Source organism: Siphateles boraxobius, unplaced genomic scaffold, assembly GCF_051911475.1.
Source record: "Siphateles boraxobius isolate OS27281-9 unplaced genomic scaffold, OSU_SipBor_1 41, whole genome shotgun sequence".
Taxonomy (NCBI): Eukaryota; Metazoa; Chordata; class Actinopteri; order Cypriniformes; family Leuciscidae; genus Siphateles; species Siphateles boraxobius.
The window spans coordinates 4,585,449-4,605,444 of record NW_027509042.1 but is presented as its reverse complement, the minus strand read 5'-3'; the positions used below and the strand labels follow the sequence as shown (position 1 = coordinate 4,605,444).

General features: G+C 37.4%; 1 protein-coding gene across 1 annotated transcript; it reads left to right on the top strand.

Moving 5' to 3' along the window:
• Positions 1-11,551: 11,551 nt before the first annotated feature.
• On the top strand, positions 11,552-15,096 carry mych (myelocytomatosis oncogene homolog). The gene is made up of 3 exons (XM_077197894.1): positions 11,552-12,065; positions 13,032-13,577; positions 13,718-15,096. Exons 2-3 carry the CDS (start codon positions 13,043-13,045, stop codon positions 14,263-14,265), a joined length of 1,083 nt encoding a protein of 360 aa, XP_077054009.1. The 5' UTR covers positions 11,552-12,065; positions 13,032-13,042; the 3' UTR covers positions 14,266-15,096.
• The last annotated feature ends 4,900 nt before the right edge of the window (positions 15,097-19,996 follow it).

Below are 19,996 nucleotides of genomic sequence, written 5' to 3'. Positions count from 1 at the left end.
GAGTTTTGCAATTTCCTGAGGATGAACTTGTTCTGAATTAAAGGTCATTCTCTGTAAGCAGACAGTCTTTTGCTGTGTGTTAATTATTTCATGTGACTGATCCACTGACCTTCTTTTCCTAAATGTGACCCTGGATCACAAAACCAGTCTCAAGCACGGGTATATTTGTGGGAATAGCCAACAATACATTGTATGGGTCAAAATTATACATTTTTCTTTTATGCCAAAAATCATTAGGATATTAAGTAAAGATCATGATCCATGAAGATATTTTGTAAATTTCCTACCGTAAATGTATACAACATTTATTTTTGTGAGTGAATGCACAATCGCTAACATAAATGGACAACTTTAAAGGCAATTTTCTCAATGTTTCGATTTTTTTGCACCCTCAGATTCCAGATGTTCAAATATCCTAATGTTCAAATGTCCTATCCTAACAAACCATACATTTATGGAAAGCTTATTTATCCAGCTTTCATGTGATGTATAAATCTCAATTTTAAAAAAAATTACCCATGTGACTGGTTTTGTCATCCAGAGTCACAAATATTCTCCTCAGTCAGAACAAAGACCCGTGTGTTTGAGACTTTCCTGCGTCTGAGAACAGGTAAGGTTGGCCAGCAGGTGGAGCTCTTGTATTCTCTCACTGCACTAGAAGCTCAGTCTCTCGATTTTCCCCCTTCTTTTTTATGTAAAATGGGGAACACGTTTATAAAGAGCTGAACACACTGCCATGAGTAATTTCCGGGGAGTGTGTCACAACTGCCTTTGTGCTGAAACATAACTAGTCAAGAAACCAATTTTAGCTCATTTAATTGGTGTGGCGGTGTTATATGAGACGTCCAGACCAAATCTTTTGAGACTTTTGTCTAATTCATTCCATATGGAAATGTTTCTTGACTCAATGACTGAACTCTAGTCATATTAGTCTACTACTTACTGCACAGTATTTATTCATAATGGTGTGTGTTTGTGAAACAGTAGCCTATACTGTTAGCTCTAATGCTACATTATCACATGACCTCATCTCTTTGCATAATTTAGCGAGTGGCAACCAGTTGTCTCAGAAATAAAAACAGTTATTTTGCCTTTTTAATAAGTCAAGATGTTGAAAATTCCAGCTGATATGACTTCCAGCTCATTCAGCAGGAAATTGAATTCAATTTGAGGGCATTGCATTGTGGGATTCTAGTTTAAATTCTAGCATCCCAATTCTAGCTTCTCTTACTAAACTGGTTATTTTGTTGGACAGAAAGGTGTTTTTGTTTTGTTTTGTTTTTCCAGAAATTAATTAAAATCCATTCAAGCATTAAAAATTCCATTTTTAGTGAATTGCCAAAATAGCAGTATAAAGCCAGCAGGTATGCTGTAAAATATCCCACAATGCAATGCTGTGGACTTGATCTCCTATTTATTAATATATCAATAGCTAATTGACTCATCTGGGTATTCAATGCATACAGAAAACTATAGAAAGCATACGTCTGGCCTATAAATTGCAGGAATAGTAAGCTGTTTCGTTCCATCAGTTTGATTTTTCAGAACAACAGAACTCTTGATTGTCTGTGATATTGCTTAACTGCATTGTTGCCATCTATATGTGAGATCTTTCCTCCACATATTAAGAAATAAGGAAGATCTGAATATTTTGTGCAACTTAGGAAAATCTTGACAGTTTGCAAACTCTGCAAAACCAAACCAAACACTAATATTAGATATATGTAACACTGTGATTCACTGTCTGATGAGTCTGATATTGGAGGTCTGGACTGTTGTGAAACATGGAAGACAGGAAGGAAAGAAAGGAAAAAGAGGAACAGAAGGATCGTAAGAATAAAAGAAACCTGTTGAGGATTTGGGTTTTCTGTTTGAGGATTTTCTAAAACAAATCCAAAATCTATTGCTATTAAAATGATTGACCCCTTTACAGAGGAAGAAGATGTGCACTTGATTTCTGATGTTTTACAAACCTTCTTACCATGAACCATTTAGTTGTATGGGTTCTTAAATGTAAAAAGTTCTTCCATCGTCCATAATTTCTTCGGAATTTTTTTGATTTATTTTTTTGAATTGTGAGATGCACATGTCTCTCCCATGACAGACTGTGAAACTCTTTTATATTTGCTTGTTACCGGTTGCCTTGAAAAATCGATGTGCATATTGAGCAGAAGCATTTGGAAAAGCTACATGGGTCCTAATCCATGTAAATAATTAATTAATCTAACCGGCAGAGATAGTGTTAATTGCTGAATGTGCACTAAACGCTGGCTGCTGGTCAGATGCCAATCCATGAAACAACCTCAGCATCCCTGTCGATGATGATGGAGCAGCAGGAAAACCGAACTGCATTCAGAGCGTTGCAGGACTTCTCGTCTCGCTGTAATCTGCAGCTAATCTCTCCCATATATATTTATTCAGCCATGCTTTGACATGCAGATAATTTGAGATGGAGACAAAGAGAGAAACTTCACAGCTTATGCAGACACAGCAGCTTATGCTAATGCCCGATGCTCAATGCATAGCTTATTGATCGGTCGTGTGACCCCTGGGGTGTTGAGGAAACTCAGGAGACATCTAGTCTTTGCATGGAGGACTAGGAGAGACAGTGGGCCTGGCTCTATCTGTGAAGTGTTTGGTTATGCGCATAGGACAGAAGTTACTGAGCAGTTACTCCTGACGAGTCTAAGCGTGCCTCAGCTGATGGGACAGCTCAATCATGCACTGTCACGGCAAACAGACGTCCTGCATTTGTTTAAAATGCCCATCTGTCTTTTTTGAGCAATAGTGATTACAGCCCAATTGACTGTTGAGTTGATAGGTGGGGATCATGAACCCTACATTTGAAATGACAAAACAAATAAGAACAGAATAGAGTCTCCATGGCCCCCTTACTGTGAGGGCTGAATGTTACTTGTTTACATATGCAAATGATATTTGACCTGATTAAACATGCACTAATTTGCACAATTTGCAAAACAAAAATCTGAACATTGGATAAAGAACATTGGGTTCATTTTGCTGACATATAAGAGTCAAAGGATGTTACAGGGGAGATTTTGGATACCGCTTTTTGATAGTCAATAGTCAGAACTAAAATAAAATGGTACCATTTTTTAGGAAATAAAATGTTATATAAGTCAGGAGGACAAAATATGAAAAAACTCCTCCCTTCAAAGTTTGGTGTATGGAAGTGCTACCGAAGAAGAGATTTCTTTGGAAAAAAGCATTTATAATTGAACTCTACAGACCAAATTAAGCCTAGTCTTGCCAGACTAAAATGCATGTTTGTGCTGTTTTAACTGAAAGCAACTTGCACTGGCATATCTTAAAATATGTTAGTGCCATTAGTTTGTTTGAAGATACACACCAATAATGTTTTTTTCTAAGGCACATTTATAAAAGCTACCGAAATGTCCTAATTGAACTAAGGTCTAATCCTGGCTTAATCTAAGCCCTGTCTATGAAACCAGGCCAAATTGTAATAAAATAAATACTAATATGTTCTTTACACAAGTCTGAAAGAAGACAAAATCTCAAAATTGACCAGTGCATGAAAACAATGGTTTTGCCTGCACAGTGTCTTGTCTTGATGACAGCAACATTTTGAAGAACATCTTGGGCTTTATTGGAAGCAAGAACATCTGACCATCTGAACAAAGAGTCACATGATCAATGGCAGATTTGCAGATTTGATTAAGGACCTAGAATTAGTGTAGAATATATTTATTATTCATTGTAGAAAAATGATGTAACATAAATCATGTGGCATATAGTTGTAGAGTTTGGGTATGATTCTAGCCACACTAAATTTAGTTCAATTTCCGAGGAGCACATTAATTCTGTGAATGTATGGATACCTGTGTCTGCCAGTTTTATATATGTCTTGTCCATAGAACAAGTTATTTAAGGTATAGAGGTCAGGACACCAGTTCTAAGAGTCCGGAACCATCCGTCAGCATAGTTGTGTGTGTCGTAATCTAGGGTAGAAGTGAAACCAGGATATGTGAGTCACAAGGAGCTGAACATGAGAATAGCATGTGAACATTGCTGGACATTATTAGGATGCAATTATAATGCAATTTATTCGATTTTCATCACAATAATGTGCAAACTTTCAGTATGATGGTAAACGCCTCGAGTTCATTCTTGACAAAAATGTTAGTAAGACTGTAGAGTGAACTTTATAGATCTTGCCAATGAGGGTAGTTTAAGATTGAAAATCATTTCTATCACCAGTGTTATGCATTTGGTTCTCAAACAACCTGATTTAAATGGACTGTATATTAAAGGGATAATTTACCACAAAATTGTAATTCTCTCATAATTTTCTCACTTCCATGGAACACAGAATGCGATGTTTAGGAGCTTTAAACCTTACCATAAAAGCACAAGTGGCTCATATGACTTGTGAACTATCTTACAAGACTTTTAAAGCCATATAATAGCTTTGTGAAATTAGTAACTGAAAATAATCTGTGTTCACCATTCACTTTCATTAAATGAAAAAGAGCAGCTTGGACTGCAATAAATATCTCCTTCTGAATTCTACGAAATGATGACAGAATTAAAATTTTGTAGTGAACTATTCCTTTATATTTCTTTAAAGTCAGCATGAAATGGAAGTTGGGTAGTCTTTTCTGTCCTTTTGTGACATATATCCGAGTGAAACAGCTTCTCAAACAACAATTTTTTTTGGGCGGGACTTGATTATGTCCATCGTGAATTGATTGGGTCATTAGATGGTTGTGGTTTGCTATTGGTGGATCTCATGTGAGTGACAGGTTTTCCCGCCCTCGTGCCAATAAACACGTCATCAGAAAAGAGAAGAGATGTTGCTGCAAGAGGGAGGGGAAGTCATTTTGATTGAAGATTACAAACATGAATTATGTGCAGATAAATAATTTATAATAAATTGCTGATAGATTCCATTAAAAATAAGATTTCATGTTGACTTTGTTAAATGAGCAGTTTTGTGATTTGAAGAATTAAAAATTTGGTACAACACCAAATTTGCCATATAAAGACAGCGGACAGTGAGACATTGTTTCTGAGACGTTGAATGAATAGAGGTCTGAGTGAACGCCGGTGGCACGCGTGGCGTCGGATTGCGGGTCAGTTGTGGTCACCAACTGCTATTGGGCATCTGTGCCAACTCTCTTCCCTAAATGGCCAGAAGGAACGGATGTGCTCTGCAATGTTCTGCTGATACAGGAGCCTTCTGGCATCTGTGGTGGCTTCGCAGTGTCGGTTATACGCTCTTTGCTACTCTTTCTGAGTATGGTCTAAATTTGGAGGTACTATGGTGATGTCCTCTCTCATTCTACCTCTCTTATTTCACTCCGCTTTAAATCGAGTTCCCTCCCACTGCATATTTCCATAGACTTCATCTTGCTTCACCGCTTTTCCACTACACAGCAGCATTATAGCTGGGTTCCTAGAAAACATACTGCTGTAAAGTTCAAGGAAGAGGCTGAAAAACATCACATCCTGTACATTCCTCTCATGTGGGAGCCATGTGAATTTTAGAGGGTGCTTTTCATTGCTTTGCTCACGTTAGGACATCTGCAACTAAAAATGATCAGGTTATGTGGTTAAACCTTGGAATAAACGTATAATTTTCAGGGAATTAAAGTGGAGATCGCTCTAGCCGGGATGACCTTGGTTTGGACTCTCTTTTTTGGAAATGTAAAAATGCAGAACATTTTCTGTGAGGGCTGGGTCAGGGGATAGAATATACAGTTGTAACAGTTTAAAAATCAGTATGTCTATGGAAAGTCCTTGTGTGTGTGTGTGTGTGTGTGTGTGTGTGTGTGTGTGTGTGTGTGTGTGTGTGTGTGTGTGTGTGTGTGTGTGTGTGTGTGTGTGTGTGTGTGTGTGTGTGTGTGTGTGTGCGTGCGTGCGTGTGTGCGTGCATGCATCTGTTTTTCATTCTAACACTGAGCTCCTTCTGTTCTTCTGATTGTCTTCTAACTGGATGGATGTGTGCGCGAATGTGTGACATTTTGCATTCTGGTTGCATGCAGTTTGCACAAGAGACCGTGCATGTTGGCGCTTGTGTGTTTCCAAACAAATCAATGATTTATTCTGAGATCTGATTTATTCCTGTGAGATTCTGTGTTTATGTTTAAGCTTTATTTTGATGACTCATGCTTGGGAGGATGTGATTATTGGTGGTTGCAATATTGTTCATACTTTAACAATTACCAATATTGTTTATGATTCAAGCAAACCCCAAAAGTAATAAACTACAAAACTCTTTCTTTATCATTTGTACTTTTCTACACTCTTAAAAATAAATCGATGGTTTAATAAAGAGCTTTTAACAGATGGAACCTTTCCATTGTACAAAAGGTTCTTTATATTGGAAAAGGGTTTTGTTTAGATTATTAAAATGTTCTTCACACTAAGAAAAAAAGGTTATTTTTTAAGAACTGCTCACTGAAAGGTTCTTTGGGGAACCTAAAATGGTTATTCAGTGGCATTGCTGAAAAAAGGAACTTTAATTTTTAAGAATGCATGTGCTCAGACTTACAAATTTCATTTTTTTTGAAAAAATGAAAAAATCTTCACTGAAACAAAGACGAGATCCATATCTACAGACCAAAGTGTTCTATTTGGGGCCAATAAGAAACCACTTAGCAGTGTGCTAAAAACTTCAATTCATCTAGCAAGTTAAATACAATGGCTGTACAAAAAGGAAAAACTATAAATAATATTTAATAAATAAATAATTTTCCTTTACAGTTTGAATGCAACACTTGTGCTATACAACTAGCCTACAACTGTTGTTTAACCTATAGGCCTGTTCACAGTGTATAGGGGAGAGCGGGGCACAACCTAACGCAGGGCTAGCACCCTTGTTTTAAATACTTCCACACATGCCAGCATGACGAAACTTAGTGTATTTACTAGTTGCCATATCAACACTATATAGAGAAATTCTTTTGCCAAATCAGAATTATTTGGAAGATATCACTGAACATTTAACCATAGCAAAAGTAAATTTGTTACTTATGTTAATTTCTCTTATCTCTATTTTTGGTTTTTATTTTAAATTAGACAAATCTGATATTTTTTAATCTCCAATATGTTATTTAACAGTTGGTTCTTCATTGCTTCGCTAACTAGCAGAAGACGCTCGCCGGGTTTAAATCTCAGTTGTGCAGGGGGCATGTTGTAATGAACCCCTATAGAACTATGCTATTTTATTCTATACTTTTATGAATTCTATTGAGAAACATGAGAAAAAGGTGAATAAAGACAGAGACAATGTTCAGAAATGATTAATTATTATTATATTTTGAACTATGTTCTGTAGCTGTGTTTTCCGGCGTGTTCCTTGTCAAACGCAAAAAATATTTTATTTTTAATAATTAAAAAATGCCATTATTTTATATGAAACATTTTATAATTGTATTTTATTGAGAAATTATTTTAAATTGTCTTGTATATTTTTTTATTATTAGATCAGATAGCATTATAAGCTGTCATATGGTCATGTTACAATGTACTAGTATAAGTAAACTGTCAAAAAGGAAGGAAACCGTCATTCAACCATGCCAAAAAAAAAAAAAGAGGTATAAATTCCATAACGTTCATAGCTTCTGTACTGTCTGATTCGTCCCCACTTGAGGGGCCCCGTATAGGGTCTTTAACTGTTGGTGGTATGTGGTCAAATTGACAGAGCATCAAAAGCAGAAGTGAAACCTGTCATGTGTGCTTAGGGCAGCGAGAGGAACAGTAAAGCATGGCCGCTTCTTTGAAACTTATCAATGAACACTTTCGGTTTTACTCAACCTGTTGTATCGTTTTCTAAACCTCATTAGGTTTAAATCTTTTACCTATATTAAGTTAATATAATAGTTAACATCGACTAACAATGAAGAATACATTATATCCTTTATTAGTCTTGGTTAATGTTTTCTACATATCTGAAAATTGTAATATATATATATATATATATATATATATATATATATATATATATATATATATATAACTTTAATATTGACATTAACCAGGAATGCATGGATAAATGTATACCTTAAATGTGATGTGTATGTGCATCTGCAAATGCATAAATACATAGACCAATATGAATATATGACTGAAAATAAATGCTGTGGAAATATTGCTAATATTTAGAATCATACAAATAGCATGTAAATATAAAATATATTTTTTTAAATTTCCATGCTTTTTTTATGATTCTAACTATTTTGCTCAATGCATCAGTGCAATGAAAAACAGCACACAAAAAAAGAAAAGAAAAATGTACATGCCCTGTGATCTGCTGAAATGTTTGAGTTATTTCCGGTAAGTTCAATGTCTACACTTCTGCACATTTGAAGCCTGTTTGAATGCTTCCCACAGTTTCTTATATGCCGAAAGCGAAAGTTAACTGACTAAAGAAGGATGCTAAAGGTAAATGAGTAGCAGTCTTAGAGGAAGAGAATTCTATAAAATATCTGCTTCCAGTGAATTGTCCATTGATTTCCAGTGAGGAATCAGTTACAGTCTGTGACTGTAGATATGCAGCATCAGTGGATGATGTTCACCAGGACCCCCGTGGAGCAGCACTTTCTCAGCTCAAAACAGTTACTATCACCGGTTTACAGGCGACACATCGCCCACCCCCGCACACACACGCTTCTAAGGAAAGCTGTGGCCACTTGTGTTGCAATGTTTGATTGCCTGCAGAGAACATTGTTAGGTGGTGTCTTCCTTCTTATCTTCTTTCTCTTCCTGTCTTGGTACCCCTCTCTGGAGATGACAATACTATCAGGGGGAACAGCAAAACCACGATATGCCACGGTGAACCTCACTTACAACATCTTGTGGTAGAACTTGTTACGAGAACCTGCTGTCCGTCCTTATTCAAGCTTACATGAGCTGAATCAGCAAGGTTAAAGGTCACGAGACGCAAGAAGGGCTGAATTCAGAATGGCATACTATGCATCTTACTATTTCTGCCATATCTTTATATGGAGAAAATAGTAAGAATAGTGTGCTATTCTGAATTCAGCTGCTATTTTAAAACCAGTGACATTTTGGTGCAAACGTATTTTTCTGTTTTCTTCGGTATAAGCATTTGTTATGAAAATAATATGTAAATATTCTAAGCAGAGTGATGCAAAAACATTCTTTACACAACCAATAAGTACACATTTTATAACTTTAAAATACTAAAAGTCATATAAAGGGTCATATAACAATAATGCCTGGTTTCACAGGCAATGCTTAAGCCTAAAATGCATGTTTGAGCTGTTTAATTAAATGCAACTTGCACTGATATATCTTAAAATATGTCAGTGCCATTGTTTTGTCTCAAGATTCACACCAGTCATTTTTTTTCTTCTTAAGCACGATTATAAAAGCCACTTAAATGTCCTAATTGAACTAAGGTCTAATCCTGGCTTAATCTAAGCCCTGTCTGTGAAACCAGGCTTAAATATTTTAAAGACAAACAACAAGCAATAAAACAAAAACGATAAGGTTATTTAAAACTTACACTAATATAAAAATATGTTTTAAATTCATATGACATCAGTAGAGTACAATAAATATACATTAATGCATATCATTTGTAACAAAGGTTGTGTCAATTTAGAGCAGTTTAAAAAAGCATCCATGATGCTTTCTTTATGTGATTCTTTCTTAAGGTTTCCTTGGAGGTTTACAAGTTTTTCAGGTTTCATCTGTGTGGATGTGAAAGTGTATTATTATCTGTTGTAGGAAACCCCCTTCCACAAGCACATTTCTCATCCATGATGATTCATTTATTGTACCCCACTTCATTTGAATGTACTTAATTTTTAAAAGTGATATAATTTATTAAGTATTAAAACTTTTTGTTTGTTTGTTTAAGCAGCCATACAGAAAAAATATAACTGTATTCTACTAAGGGACGTTGAACTTTGTTAACCCATTAAAATAATTTTGTTACAGATTCCTTCAGCACTACAAGATGACAGCGTGTGAACGTGGTCTTTGCGCACCTTATGCTTATTTTTGTACGTCTGTCTCAAAATGTTCTCTTTTCATACAGTCCTGATAAGAGAAACAAACCCTTGATAGAACTGTGTAAATGCTTCTGCTTTAAAATTGCAACATTTCTTTAAGCAGTGCTGATGAGGCAAAAAAATGTTCCAAACAATGGGATTCTTTGTTGAACACAAGTCCTTTAAATGGCATGTACACATGTCTGAAACATGTAGCTGGACTACATGAGCTATTTAAGAGATAGCTAGAAGCAATATGAATGAGTGATGCAAGACTTAAATAGTTTTGGACTACAACATGCCTCCCATTGAGTTTAACAACCACACATTGCCACCATAAACCGCATGAAAGCTGGTCTAACAACAAACTTTCAATAGGTGTGTCCCTGAAAAATCTGACAAGTACAGAATTATTTACAGTCTGAAGCTATGAACATAAAATAACTTATGTGTCGTGTGTATTTTTATTTTATTTAGATGATTGAATTGAGTAGGCCTATGCACACACCTGGCTATTTTGAGATCAATGCATTCACTTATTACTAATGTTACATTTACTGAGCATTGCAATCATCTCATTTCATTAGTGGAATATATGCAAACATTAAATGCATTCTAGATCAAAGTGTGAAGGATACACTAAAAGCATGGTTCTAATATAGAGAGGTTAGGCTTAATGGGGCAGCTGCTGAAAGAAACACACTGAGCAGTGTCGTAATGCTGTACATCTGTCTGGAGTTCACTAGGTCTTGGTACACTAGCCTCATTCAATGGCCTCTAGGTGGCAACATTTATAGGACTTTCAAAATAAATTAAATTCTGTCCATTTCACTCACTGATGAGCAGTGTGATTTATTAAATGTTAGTTTGTGTATCCTGGATTATTATTAAACTCAAACTGAATTAACTTTACTGCATTTCAAAAAAGAAAAAATTAACATAGGCCTATAGATTTAAGTGTAAATACATAGCTAATTCATGATCATGATCATTTTCATACTTAGTGTTTTGGAATTTCCTGAAAACCATCTTGCACTTAATGTGACGAATGAGTTTTTAAAAGTGCAAATACCATATATTGTCTCTTTAATATGAGGTCATGAAAACGGGATACATAAGAATTCTGTATCATTTTAAATAGTTTAAGAAGGAATATAGCATGATACACTACAATGAGCGTGTATGAGAATTACATCTTCTCTTTGTTGCATTCTGAGGTCAGTGGTCGTGAAGAATGCAGGATTCCGCCCATATGTGAATTCGCGGGAGACTCATAAATCATTCCCGCCACCTGAGAGCGGGTGACTTTACCCTGCACGTGTTGAGCCGGATGCGATTCTTTTGTTATGTAACCAACGCCTATATCTTCCTCATATGCTTTGCAGACACATATAAGTTCATATTTATATCCCTTAAGTCACGTGAGATCAGTTGTAACTGTGTATGTAAGGAGTGTCTGTTTGAGAACAGTATGTCCTTGTACGTATATTACCCGCCAAAACAGACCACAGCACAACGTGATCGCGGCTTTCTTTCTATTTTTTTGTAGACACTACTATCGCATTTGAAAACCAGACCGGCATTTGTGAAGTCGCACTCTCTCGCACACGTGTGTGAGCTACAGCCCCCCTTCTTTTTCTTGGAATTGCATGGTTCATTGAGTGCACGAGCACTCCGCCAGAGCACTAGGTCGGACGTATATTCCCTTCATTACGCCACGGCTATTCAGCCGCGTTTGCGTGCAGGATTTTATTAAACATCAAGCTACAGACTTTAATTAGGCACCATCACAATAAGAGTTTTCATTCAATATTTGCTGAATGAGTTTTGGCGCGAGTTTTCTAACGCGGAGGAATTGTGGGAGTGCATCGCCCTTTAAAATTAAATGGTCTCCATTCGTCGCCACACCCACTGCCAGCTTCTGTCCGCGTGGGCTCTGACATGCCGCAAGGAGGCTCTGCGGTTTTTCCAACTATTTTTATAATAATTTTAGAAACTATTTTTTTTAGACTGACCGTCTTTGTCAATCTATTTTTTTCGCCATAGCGTTTGGAAAAAAAGGTAAGACGTGACTTTTTGTTCTTTTCCTGCATGTCTACCGGCTTCCTCCGTCTTCCTCCATATGATATTACAACGCGAACATCTCTCTTACTTTCGCAGGAAGCGCTTTACTCGTTATGAAATCAGTAAAAGTGTGTTGGAAAGTACTGCTTTTATGCTTCGCATATACTTTATATGACTTTACTTATATGATCCGTTGTTTACTTTAATACGCGATTACACATGGCATAATTGCATGTCTTTTCATTCATTGTCTATTCATTCACTCACACGTCAATTTTCCTGCATTTTGTACTGATATATATATATATATATATATATATATATATATATATATATATATATATATATATATATATATATATATATATATATATATATAAACAAGTATCTGCTTTATTCTATTATATAATAATACTGTTAAGAGTTTAAGTTTTTGTTACGTTCAGATCTGCAGGGATTTTTTTTCTTCGTAGCAACTTTTTTCAGTTAAAACACTTTATTCAATGCCACAGGAATTTAGAATAGTTTTTTTGACACACTAGTATTATCAACAATATTGCCAGAGAAAACCGGTTTACATTATTTAAAATTAATTAACGACACAACCATGTTTTTTGTTCATTAGCTTGTTAAAAGTCAAGCCGAATGATTTAACTTTTTGTTATAAATCTGAGAAATTTTGTCTGGAACAAAACTCGTGCGGGACCTTTCCAGCTGTTCAGTCAGTGACGTCAGGCCCGGACGACCGCAACTCCGCCCACTTGGGCGGGGCTCCCATTGTAAACACGAATAAAATGGAAGCGCGAGCCGGGAAACTTTGCAATCGGCAGTGCATGAGAACAACACTTCGCAGGCCGTTTTGAAACAAGCCGCTGTTTGTCGGTAGCAGAAAGCCAGGTGGGCTTTTGAGTGCAAACTTTTTCTCTTTCTTAAGGATTCTTTTCTCGTGCCCTTTACTGACAGGTTCCGCCAAGATGTTGCAGGCTTGTTCTCCATCGCACGAGTGGCTCTGCGACTCCGAACCGCTGCTGTTTGACGACGAGTTTTGCCTGAGTCTCATGAAGGACTTGCAGTCCATCCCCACGCCGCCCCAGTCCCCTCCGATGAAACCCGGGATCGCGAAGAATTTGTCCACGGTGGACCAGTTGGAGTTGGTATCTGAACTTTTAATGGAGGATAGTGACTTTCTCCAACTGGACTGGAACTTTACCGGCTCCGCGTCTGCCGCGGACGACCCGCTCTCAGAGGACTTACTGTGGCGCACCGACGCGGGCAAACACATCGAGGATAAACTCTCAGCAGTGCTCTCCACGAGTCCCTTGCTCTCCGACATTGACACTGAGATTTTTGCTGAAATCGCCGGCTCTACGCTGGATTGCCACAATGTGGCGCTCGCTTGTCAGGCTCTGGAGTGCGAGGACTTACCGCTGGACAGCCAGGAACTGATCGAGTCCACTTCTGATTACGGTTCACTGTCCACTGGTGGAGAATCATCTACAAGCGATTCTGGTGAGTCTTTTGATTCATTTAGAATGTTTATTTTCTGATGCATGCACGTGTCTTAAAGTTAAAGGAAAGTGGGTAGTTTGTTGCCAGATTGAAACCAAATGGATCAAACTAACGTGATTTGAACTGTTTGTGCTCCACAGAGGAGGAGATTGACGTTGTGACCGTCCGGAGGTCGAGCACACTGACACGTTCTCAACACCAGCAGCAGTTGGAGGACAGTCGGCGTGAGCAGCAGCTTGCTCTCAAGCGCTGTCACTTTGAAATTCAGCAACAGCACAACTACGCCGCCCCACGGCCCGCCTCTCCTCCTCCCCCGCCCTCCCCCCCTCTCAAACGCTCCCGGGGGTCCGGAGACTCCCACCGAAGCACGCAGAGTTCGGGACGCTCTCGCAGTCTGGCCTCCCGACAGGCGGTGGACACGGAGGACGAAGAAGAGAGGCGGAGGACACACAACGTGATGGAGAGGCAAAGGCGCAACGAGTTAAAGAACTGCTTTCTTAAGCTACGGGACAATGTCCCCGAACTGTCCAGTAACGACAAGGCTTCCAAGGTGGTGATTTTAAAGCGGGCGAAAGAAAGCATCAGAAATCTGGAAACAGAGAACCAGAGACTTGCACAGAAGAGAGATAAACTTAGACAACGACAAGAACAACTGAAAGCCAGACTGGAAAAGCTCAAGAGACTGTAAGCGTCTGGGACTGAACGTTGCCGGTTTGGCTACTAGATAGTCGTCTAAGACCCGCTGGTTTGAGGACTGTAACATTTTTGACTGACTGCGGAGACCTCAATATCTCTTAGGAGATTCTGGATTTTATGTCACCGTTAAGTGCTGTTTGGAAACATGCATGGTCAATGCAAGAAACGTTCTCAGTGTTGTGACTTTGCATTGTGTTTAAGTCATTTTGTTCTTGAGTCTTAATATGAAACTGTTTCATAGACTGTATGTTGGATGCATAATCAGTTCAAAGCATAGTTAGCCTTAAAAGAAACGAGCCCTAGATGATCCTCACACATTCTACCTATTTGTTCTTGGCATACACATTATTTCTTCTAATGTTTTGGGCTGGATCCAAAGGATGTTAAAATAAGGGGTTGAGTGTAATTTGCATATGATTACATTTTTATAGACTTAAAGTTTGCATTTAATGTGATGTTCAAACTGGAAAGATAAACTATATTGGATTTTGTGTTCATGCATAGCTCGTATTGTTGAGGTCTGGAGTTATGGAGGGTGTTCATACACTGTTTTTGACTCCATGTGTCTACTTTGTTGGTTATTGTATGTTCCCTCCTGTTTCTTTGTTTATCTACCTCTACCAGGAAGAAACCTGGCTATTTTATTGCCTTCATAATGGCAAATTTTTTTTTTTTTATGTAAATACCTCCTGTTAATTATGTATCATAAATTATTTAGGCTTTTTTCTCTTGGTTCATTTGCAGGTTTTTTGAAAAAAAAAAAAGTTCTGTTCATCCTCAACTGCACTTTGTTTTATAAAGTAATAAAGAATGAGCAAGATGACTTGTTGTGTTTGGATCTTTTTATTGGCACCATTCAGAAAATCACATCAGAAGAAAATCATTTAATGATTTGAAGGTGTGGTTTCTTCACAGGCTCACACACAAAGAGTTGCACAAGACTAAAACTTTTAAAGAAAAGAAGGAATGTTTGAGTGGTGGAATTCGGGTCAAGGTGAGGGGGTGGCTGGCTTGACATTTGTTGAAAGTCTAAAGGGCCTGATTGCAGCGGGTCAATAAAACATTAAAGTGTGGGAGTGTTATATTGATACAGTAGCACTGACTTGCCCATATAAACCTACATGCTCAAGCCTTGCTTTAAAGTAAACAAGCATAAACCATATACTCTTGCTCAGTAAAACATTTTATTTGATTTAATGTATTTCTCCCTTTCCTACCACAAGCCTCAGAAGTGTTATAGTTACGAGGGCCTGTCTCTTCTCATTACATAATCATTACAATTATCTGAAAGTATATATGAGTCAAATTCTTAACTAGCATTTAAAAACACTTGATCCCAGTAACACTGTAAATATTTGACTTACTGCCCTTTGGCTCTTGAAGAGTAGCACAGTTGTATGATTCAATTAAATGTCTAAAAATACATTGTTGGTCTTGGTAAAATGCTGCCTTAAAAGGAAAAAAAAAAGAGAGTCTTTAAATTATGCCTTTGATAAAATTGCTTTTATTCAGCAAACATGCATTACATAGATCAAAAGCAAAGGCACGTTACAAAAGATTTCTATTTCCAATAAATGCTGTCCTTGAAAAAGAAAATGACAGTTTCCACACAAAACAATAAGCAGCACAACTGTGTTCCACACTGATAATAATCAGAAATGTTTCTTAAGCATCAAATCAGCATATTCTAATGATTTCTGAAGGATCATGTGACACTGAAGACTGCAGTAATGATGGTGATGATTCAGCTTTGCATCACCGATAATAAATAACTAGTAATAAATTACATTTAATATATATATTTAAATAGAAAACCGTTGTTTTAAATTGTAATCATATTTTACAACATTACTGTTTTTATTGTATTTTTGATAGAAAAGACGAGGCTAAATGACTGACAGTTTTGCAACAAGTGTCAGAACAGGTTTTAGACCTCCATGACTTAGTCTCTTTCATCTTTTGTGCTTAAACCTGTTGGGTCATGGATGCTCAGGAAAGAATGAAAGCGAGGCATTGTGATGCATTGTGAAGTCTGCATTCAGCCTTTAAACATGCAAATGCTCTGTCACCTAGACTAGACCACTGGCCCCTGAAACATTCTGAAGTCGTAGACGGAGAGGTGCTAAAGGGACCTAGCTGGTTAAAGCGAGACCCTTACGAAAAACACAAGATCTGGGAAAAGACCCTCTTCCGTTTTGAAAGCGCTTCCAGCATCGTCTCTTTATTTCTCAAGGGTCTGTGGCTGAAACTATGCAATTTCATATGAAAATGAGCAAATGTGTTTTTAAATGTATCTTTTCCGCCAACCATTACATTTCACACGCTGAACGTTGTTGTAAACGTTAAGATCGAGAGTTGCAACATCTGTAGAAGGGTTGAAGACACACACGTCAGTGCACGTTATTCTCGTGTCCCGGGGCTGTTCAGCAGCGATGAACAAAACATCCTGACAAGGATTCCAGAGTTTCTAAAGCTCCTCTTTACACCACAACCCTGCAAGAACACACGAGAATCACCTCAGGTCTGATCATAAATGAAAGAAAAAGACAAAGACAAGAAAAAGAGATAAAAATCAATTTACTTTAGCAATACAACCATCTCTCTTTGAAAACTGGTGCTTCCACCCATCCAGTAAATACATGACCAGAGGAGTCATCCTCAGGAGGTTTTGGGGAAAGTCATTTTTGATTGGGCTCATTCAAGAGGTGGAATGTACTTTAAAATTCTTCGTAATTTAATACGTAACTTCCATATTGGCTGAAACACATCAAACAAAAGAACATGATTTGTAACAGACCAGTAAGATATGCATCTGTCACTGCGTGATATTTTTGTCTTTTTCTTGTTCATGTTTTGTATCAGCGTTTGGGCTTCAGTCTGTTGGTCTGATGTGGATTGTCCCTGTTGTGTTTGCTTTCATCACACTAAAGTGTCTCTGGCCATATGTTCCCTCGCAGGAAGGTGACAAGAGACGGGAGCCATGTTTGCGCTGGGACGTTTCACTGCCTTCCTACTGTCATTAAGACATGAAAGCAGATTTCAGGGCCGATGACCATAAAGGTCACACACATTCATTAGAATAATTTCTGTCAAAGAAATCAGTCAGTAAAAGCATCCCAGAACTTTGACTAATGTTCTGGCAAGACTCTCTCAAAGTTAAAAGCAAACATTCCTCCAGTAACGTTAATAGAATGTTTGTTCCAAGTTATCTGAATGTTCTCAATACGTTAGCACAAAAACATAATTTATACTTTGTCCATGGGAGTTTTTTTCCCTGAAACATTTTAGTGGGACGTTCATCTGACGTTTGTTAAATGTTAATACTTGTTTCAGAATGTTCAAAGAACATTAAAAAGTAACATTCCATAATGTTTTCAGAATGATGAAATGGAACGTTTTCTTAATGTTCGCATAACCACAAAACATTTTTCAAAATGGACTTTGTTTTAATAACCTACATTAGCATATGTTCTTAAAACCTATTTTTGTTTGCAAATAAATAAATAAATATATATATATATATATATATATATATATATATATATATATATATATATATATATAATGCAAGGGCTAAAATCTGATTTATGAAAGCATTTTAAAGCACAAATGACCCAGAGTTATTTTCAACAATGAGCCACAGGAATGAATTAAGTGATTGACACATAAATATCGATTTTGAGACGTGAATGACTGCTGGCTGTTTTCTGAAAAATGACTTTTGAAGAGGTAGCAGTTTCTGAAGCACTCGAGGGATCGGCACAAAAATGCCAAATAGCCAGTGAGATACACACGCTACGCTGACATGTGAGGCTTTTCGGAGTGGTAGATAAGCACAGGTGTGAGATCTGATTGAGTCTAGGATACACCCTGTGGGGTGTGTGGGAAGGGGACAGTCCTGGATGAACGTGTGGAGCTGGGAAAGTATTTGGGGGACAGTTTGAGATCAATGCATGTGTGTTCTCAGCCCTTGATTTATGAAGACACAGCACGCACAAGCCACAGGGCTAAAGTTGTTCAATTCCAAAGCACATCTTCCCTGCGCTCACAACCGGCATTACAAAACACCACAACTGTCCTCAAATGGAGTTTTTAATAGAGTCTTTAAGTGACCATTTGCAACAAACACATTAAGTTAATTGTAATGGTTTACTTAAGGCTTGAATACACTACACAACCTCTGCCCAGATTTTCCCCAGATTTATAGTTGCTGAAAGTCAGAGCCAGTATGCAGATTTTAACCAGTCAGATGTTTCACAGAAAATGGTGAAGTGAACGATCAGCACAGCCTCAGATTCAGATTCCATTCAGTCGGGGGAAATCAAACATTTTTGATATTTTGAGCTGATTGTTCAGGTTGTTTTCATTTGTCATTCGTCTGTGGGCTTGTTTACGCCACGTCACGTTTTTACTGCTCGAATAGCCATCTGAAATCTGATCTTAAATTCCTGGATTATATGCAAATTTTAGTCTCACTACTTTTAATAAAGATGACTAAGTAGGGAGCTTTAGGATGTAACAGTGAACTTTCAGTTTCATTTGTGTGCAGTTTGCGTCGCTTGCTGAAGAGATACTCAGCAACTCATCTTTGATGTGTGTAGCTGTAGCACGGCCATATCTGCCTATAACTAGCTCTCACGCATTTATTTTTTCTCATTTTGGGAAAAGCAAAATTGACATATCTTGCCAACAACCAGATGCATTTACACTCAACCCATGAAGTGATTTGACTGATCGGATTTAAATCTGTCTCGAAAGCGTTTCGGAGGGCAAACCCCCTTATGGAAAAAGAACGCCATCATCTTTAAAACTGTAACAATGTGCGCAAATCAGGATCAACTAAACGCTCGATTTTCGGAAGTTTGTGAAGTATGTAAAGTTCGTGGCTCTTCAAAATACGTCCAAGAGTTTTACACACCGGTCTATTATTGTAGGGACACCAACGTTACATTTTCACTTCCCTAAACATGATGCGTAACGAAATGAACTGTGATTGGTTGCTTTACATGTCAGTCAGACGGCCTCTGGGCGATCCTGGGCCAATGAAAGCTGCTATGGAGTCCAGACCTTCTACCATCAGTCTGAAGGTCTGGCTATGCGAGACTATTTCGTATAATGGCCATTTTTCTCTGTTACCATTTACTAAGTCAACAAGTATAGTGTTTTAAAATCTGTTCCGATTTAAAAAGTCGTGTAGTGTATTCCTGCCTTCTAAGGGATTCACCCATAAATACTCACCCTAATGTTTTTTTGACTTTCTTCTGCAGAACACAAAAGATATTTTGAAGAATGTTTCTACTGATTTTGTTAGTTTTTTGTGTTACTGCAGAAGAAAGAAATCCTACAGGTGCTGTGGAACATCATGAAAGTGAGTAATCTCTTTAACTTAGGAAATATAATTGGCAATATTAGTACCATGAACACAACAAAGTAAAAATTGACCCATATTAATGCACACTGTTGTGCATGATTCATCATTTACTTGTTGTTTTTGTAATCTTATCAAACTTTTCTTTCTTCAAACCCTCCCTTCCAACCAACTGCCATTAAGAAATCGCTTTTTACAATCCAATTAAAACCCATTGAGAAAAAGTCCCATCTGACATCTTATCTAACTGAAATTACACTGAAAAGTAAAACGGCATTTAAAAACGGTTTCATGTTGACTTCAACACAGCAATGGTACTTTTTCCATCTCAATGCCCATGAAACAAACATTACTC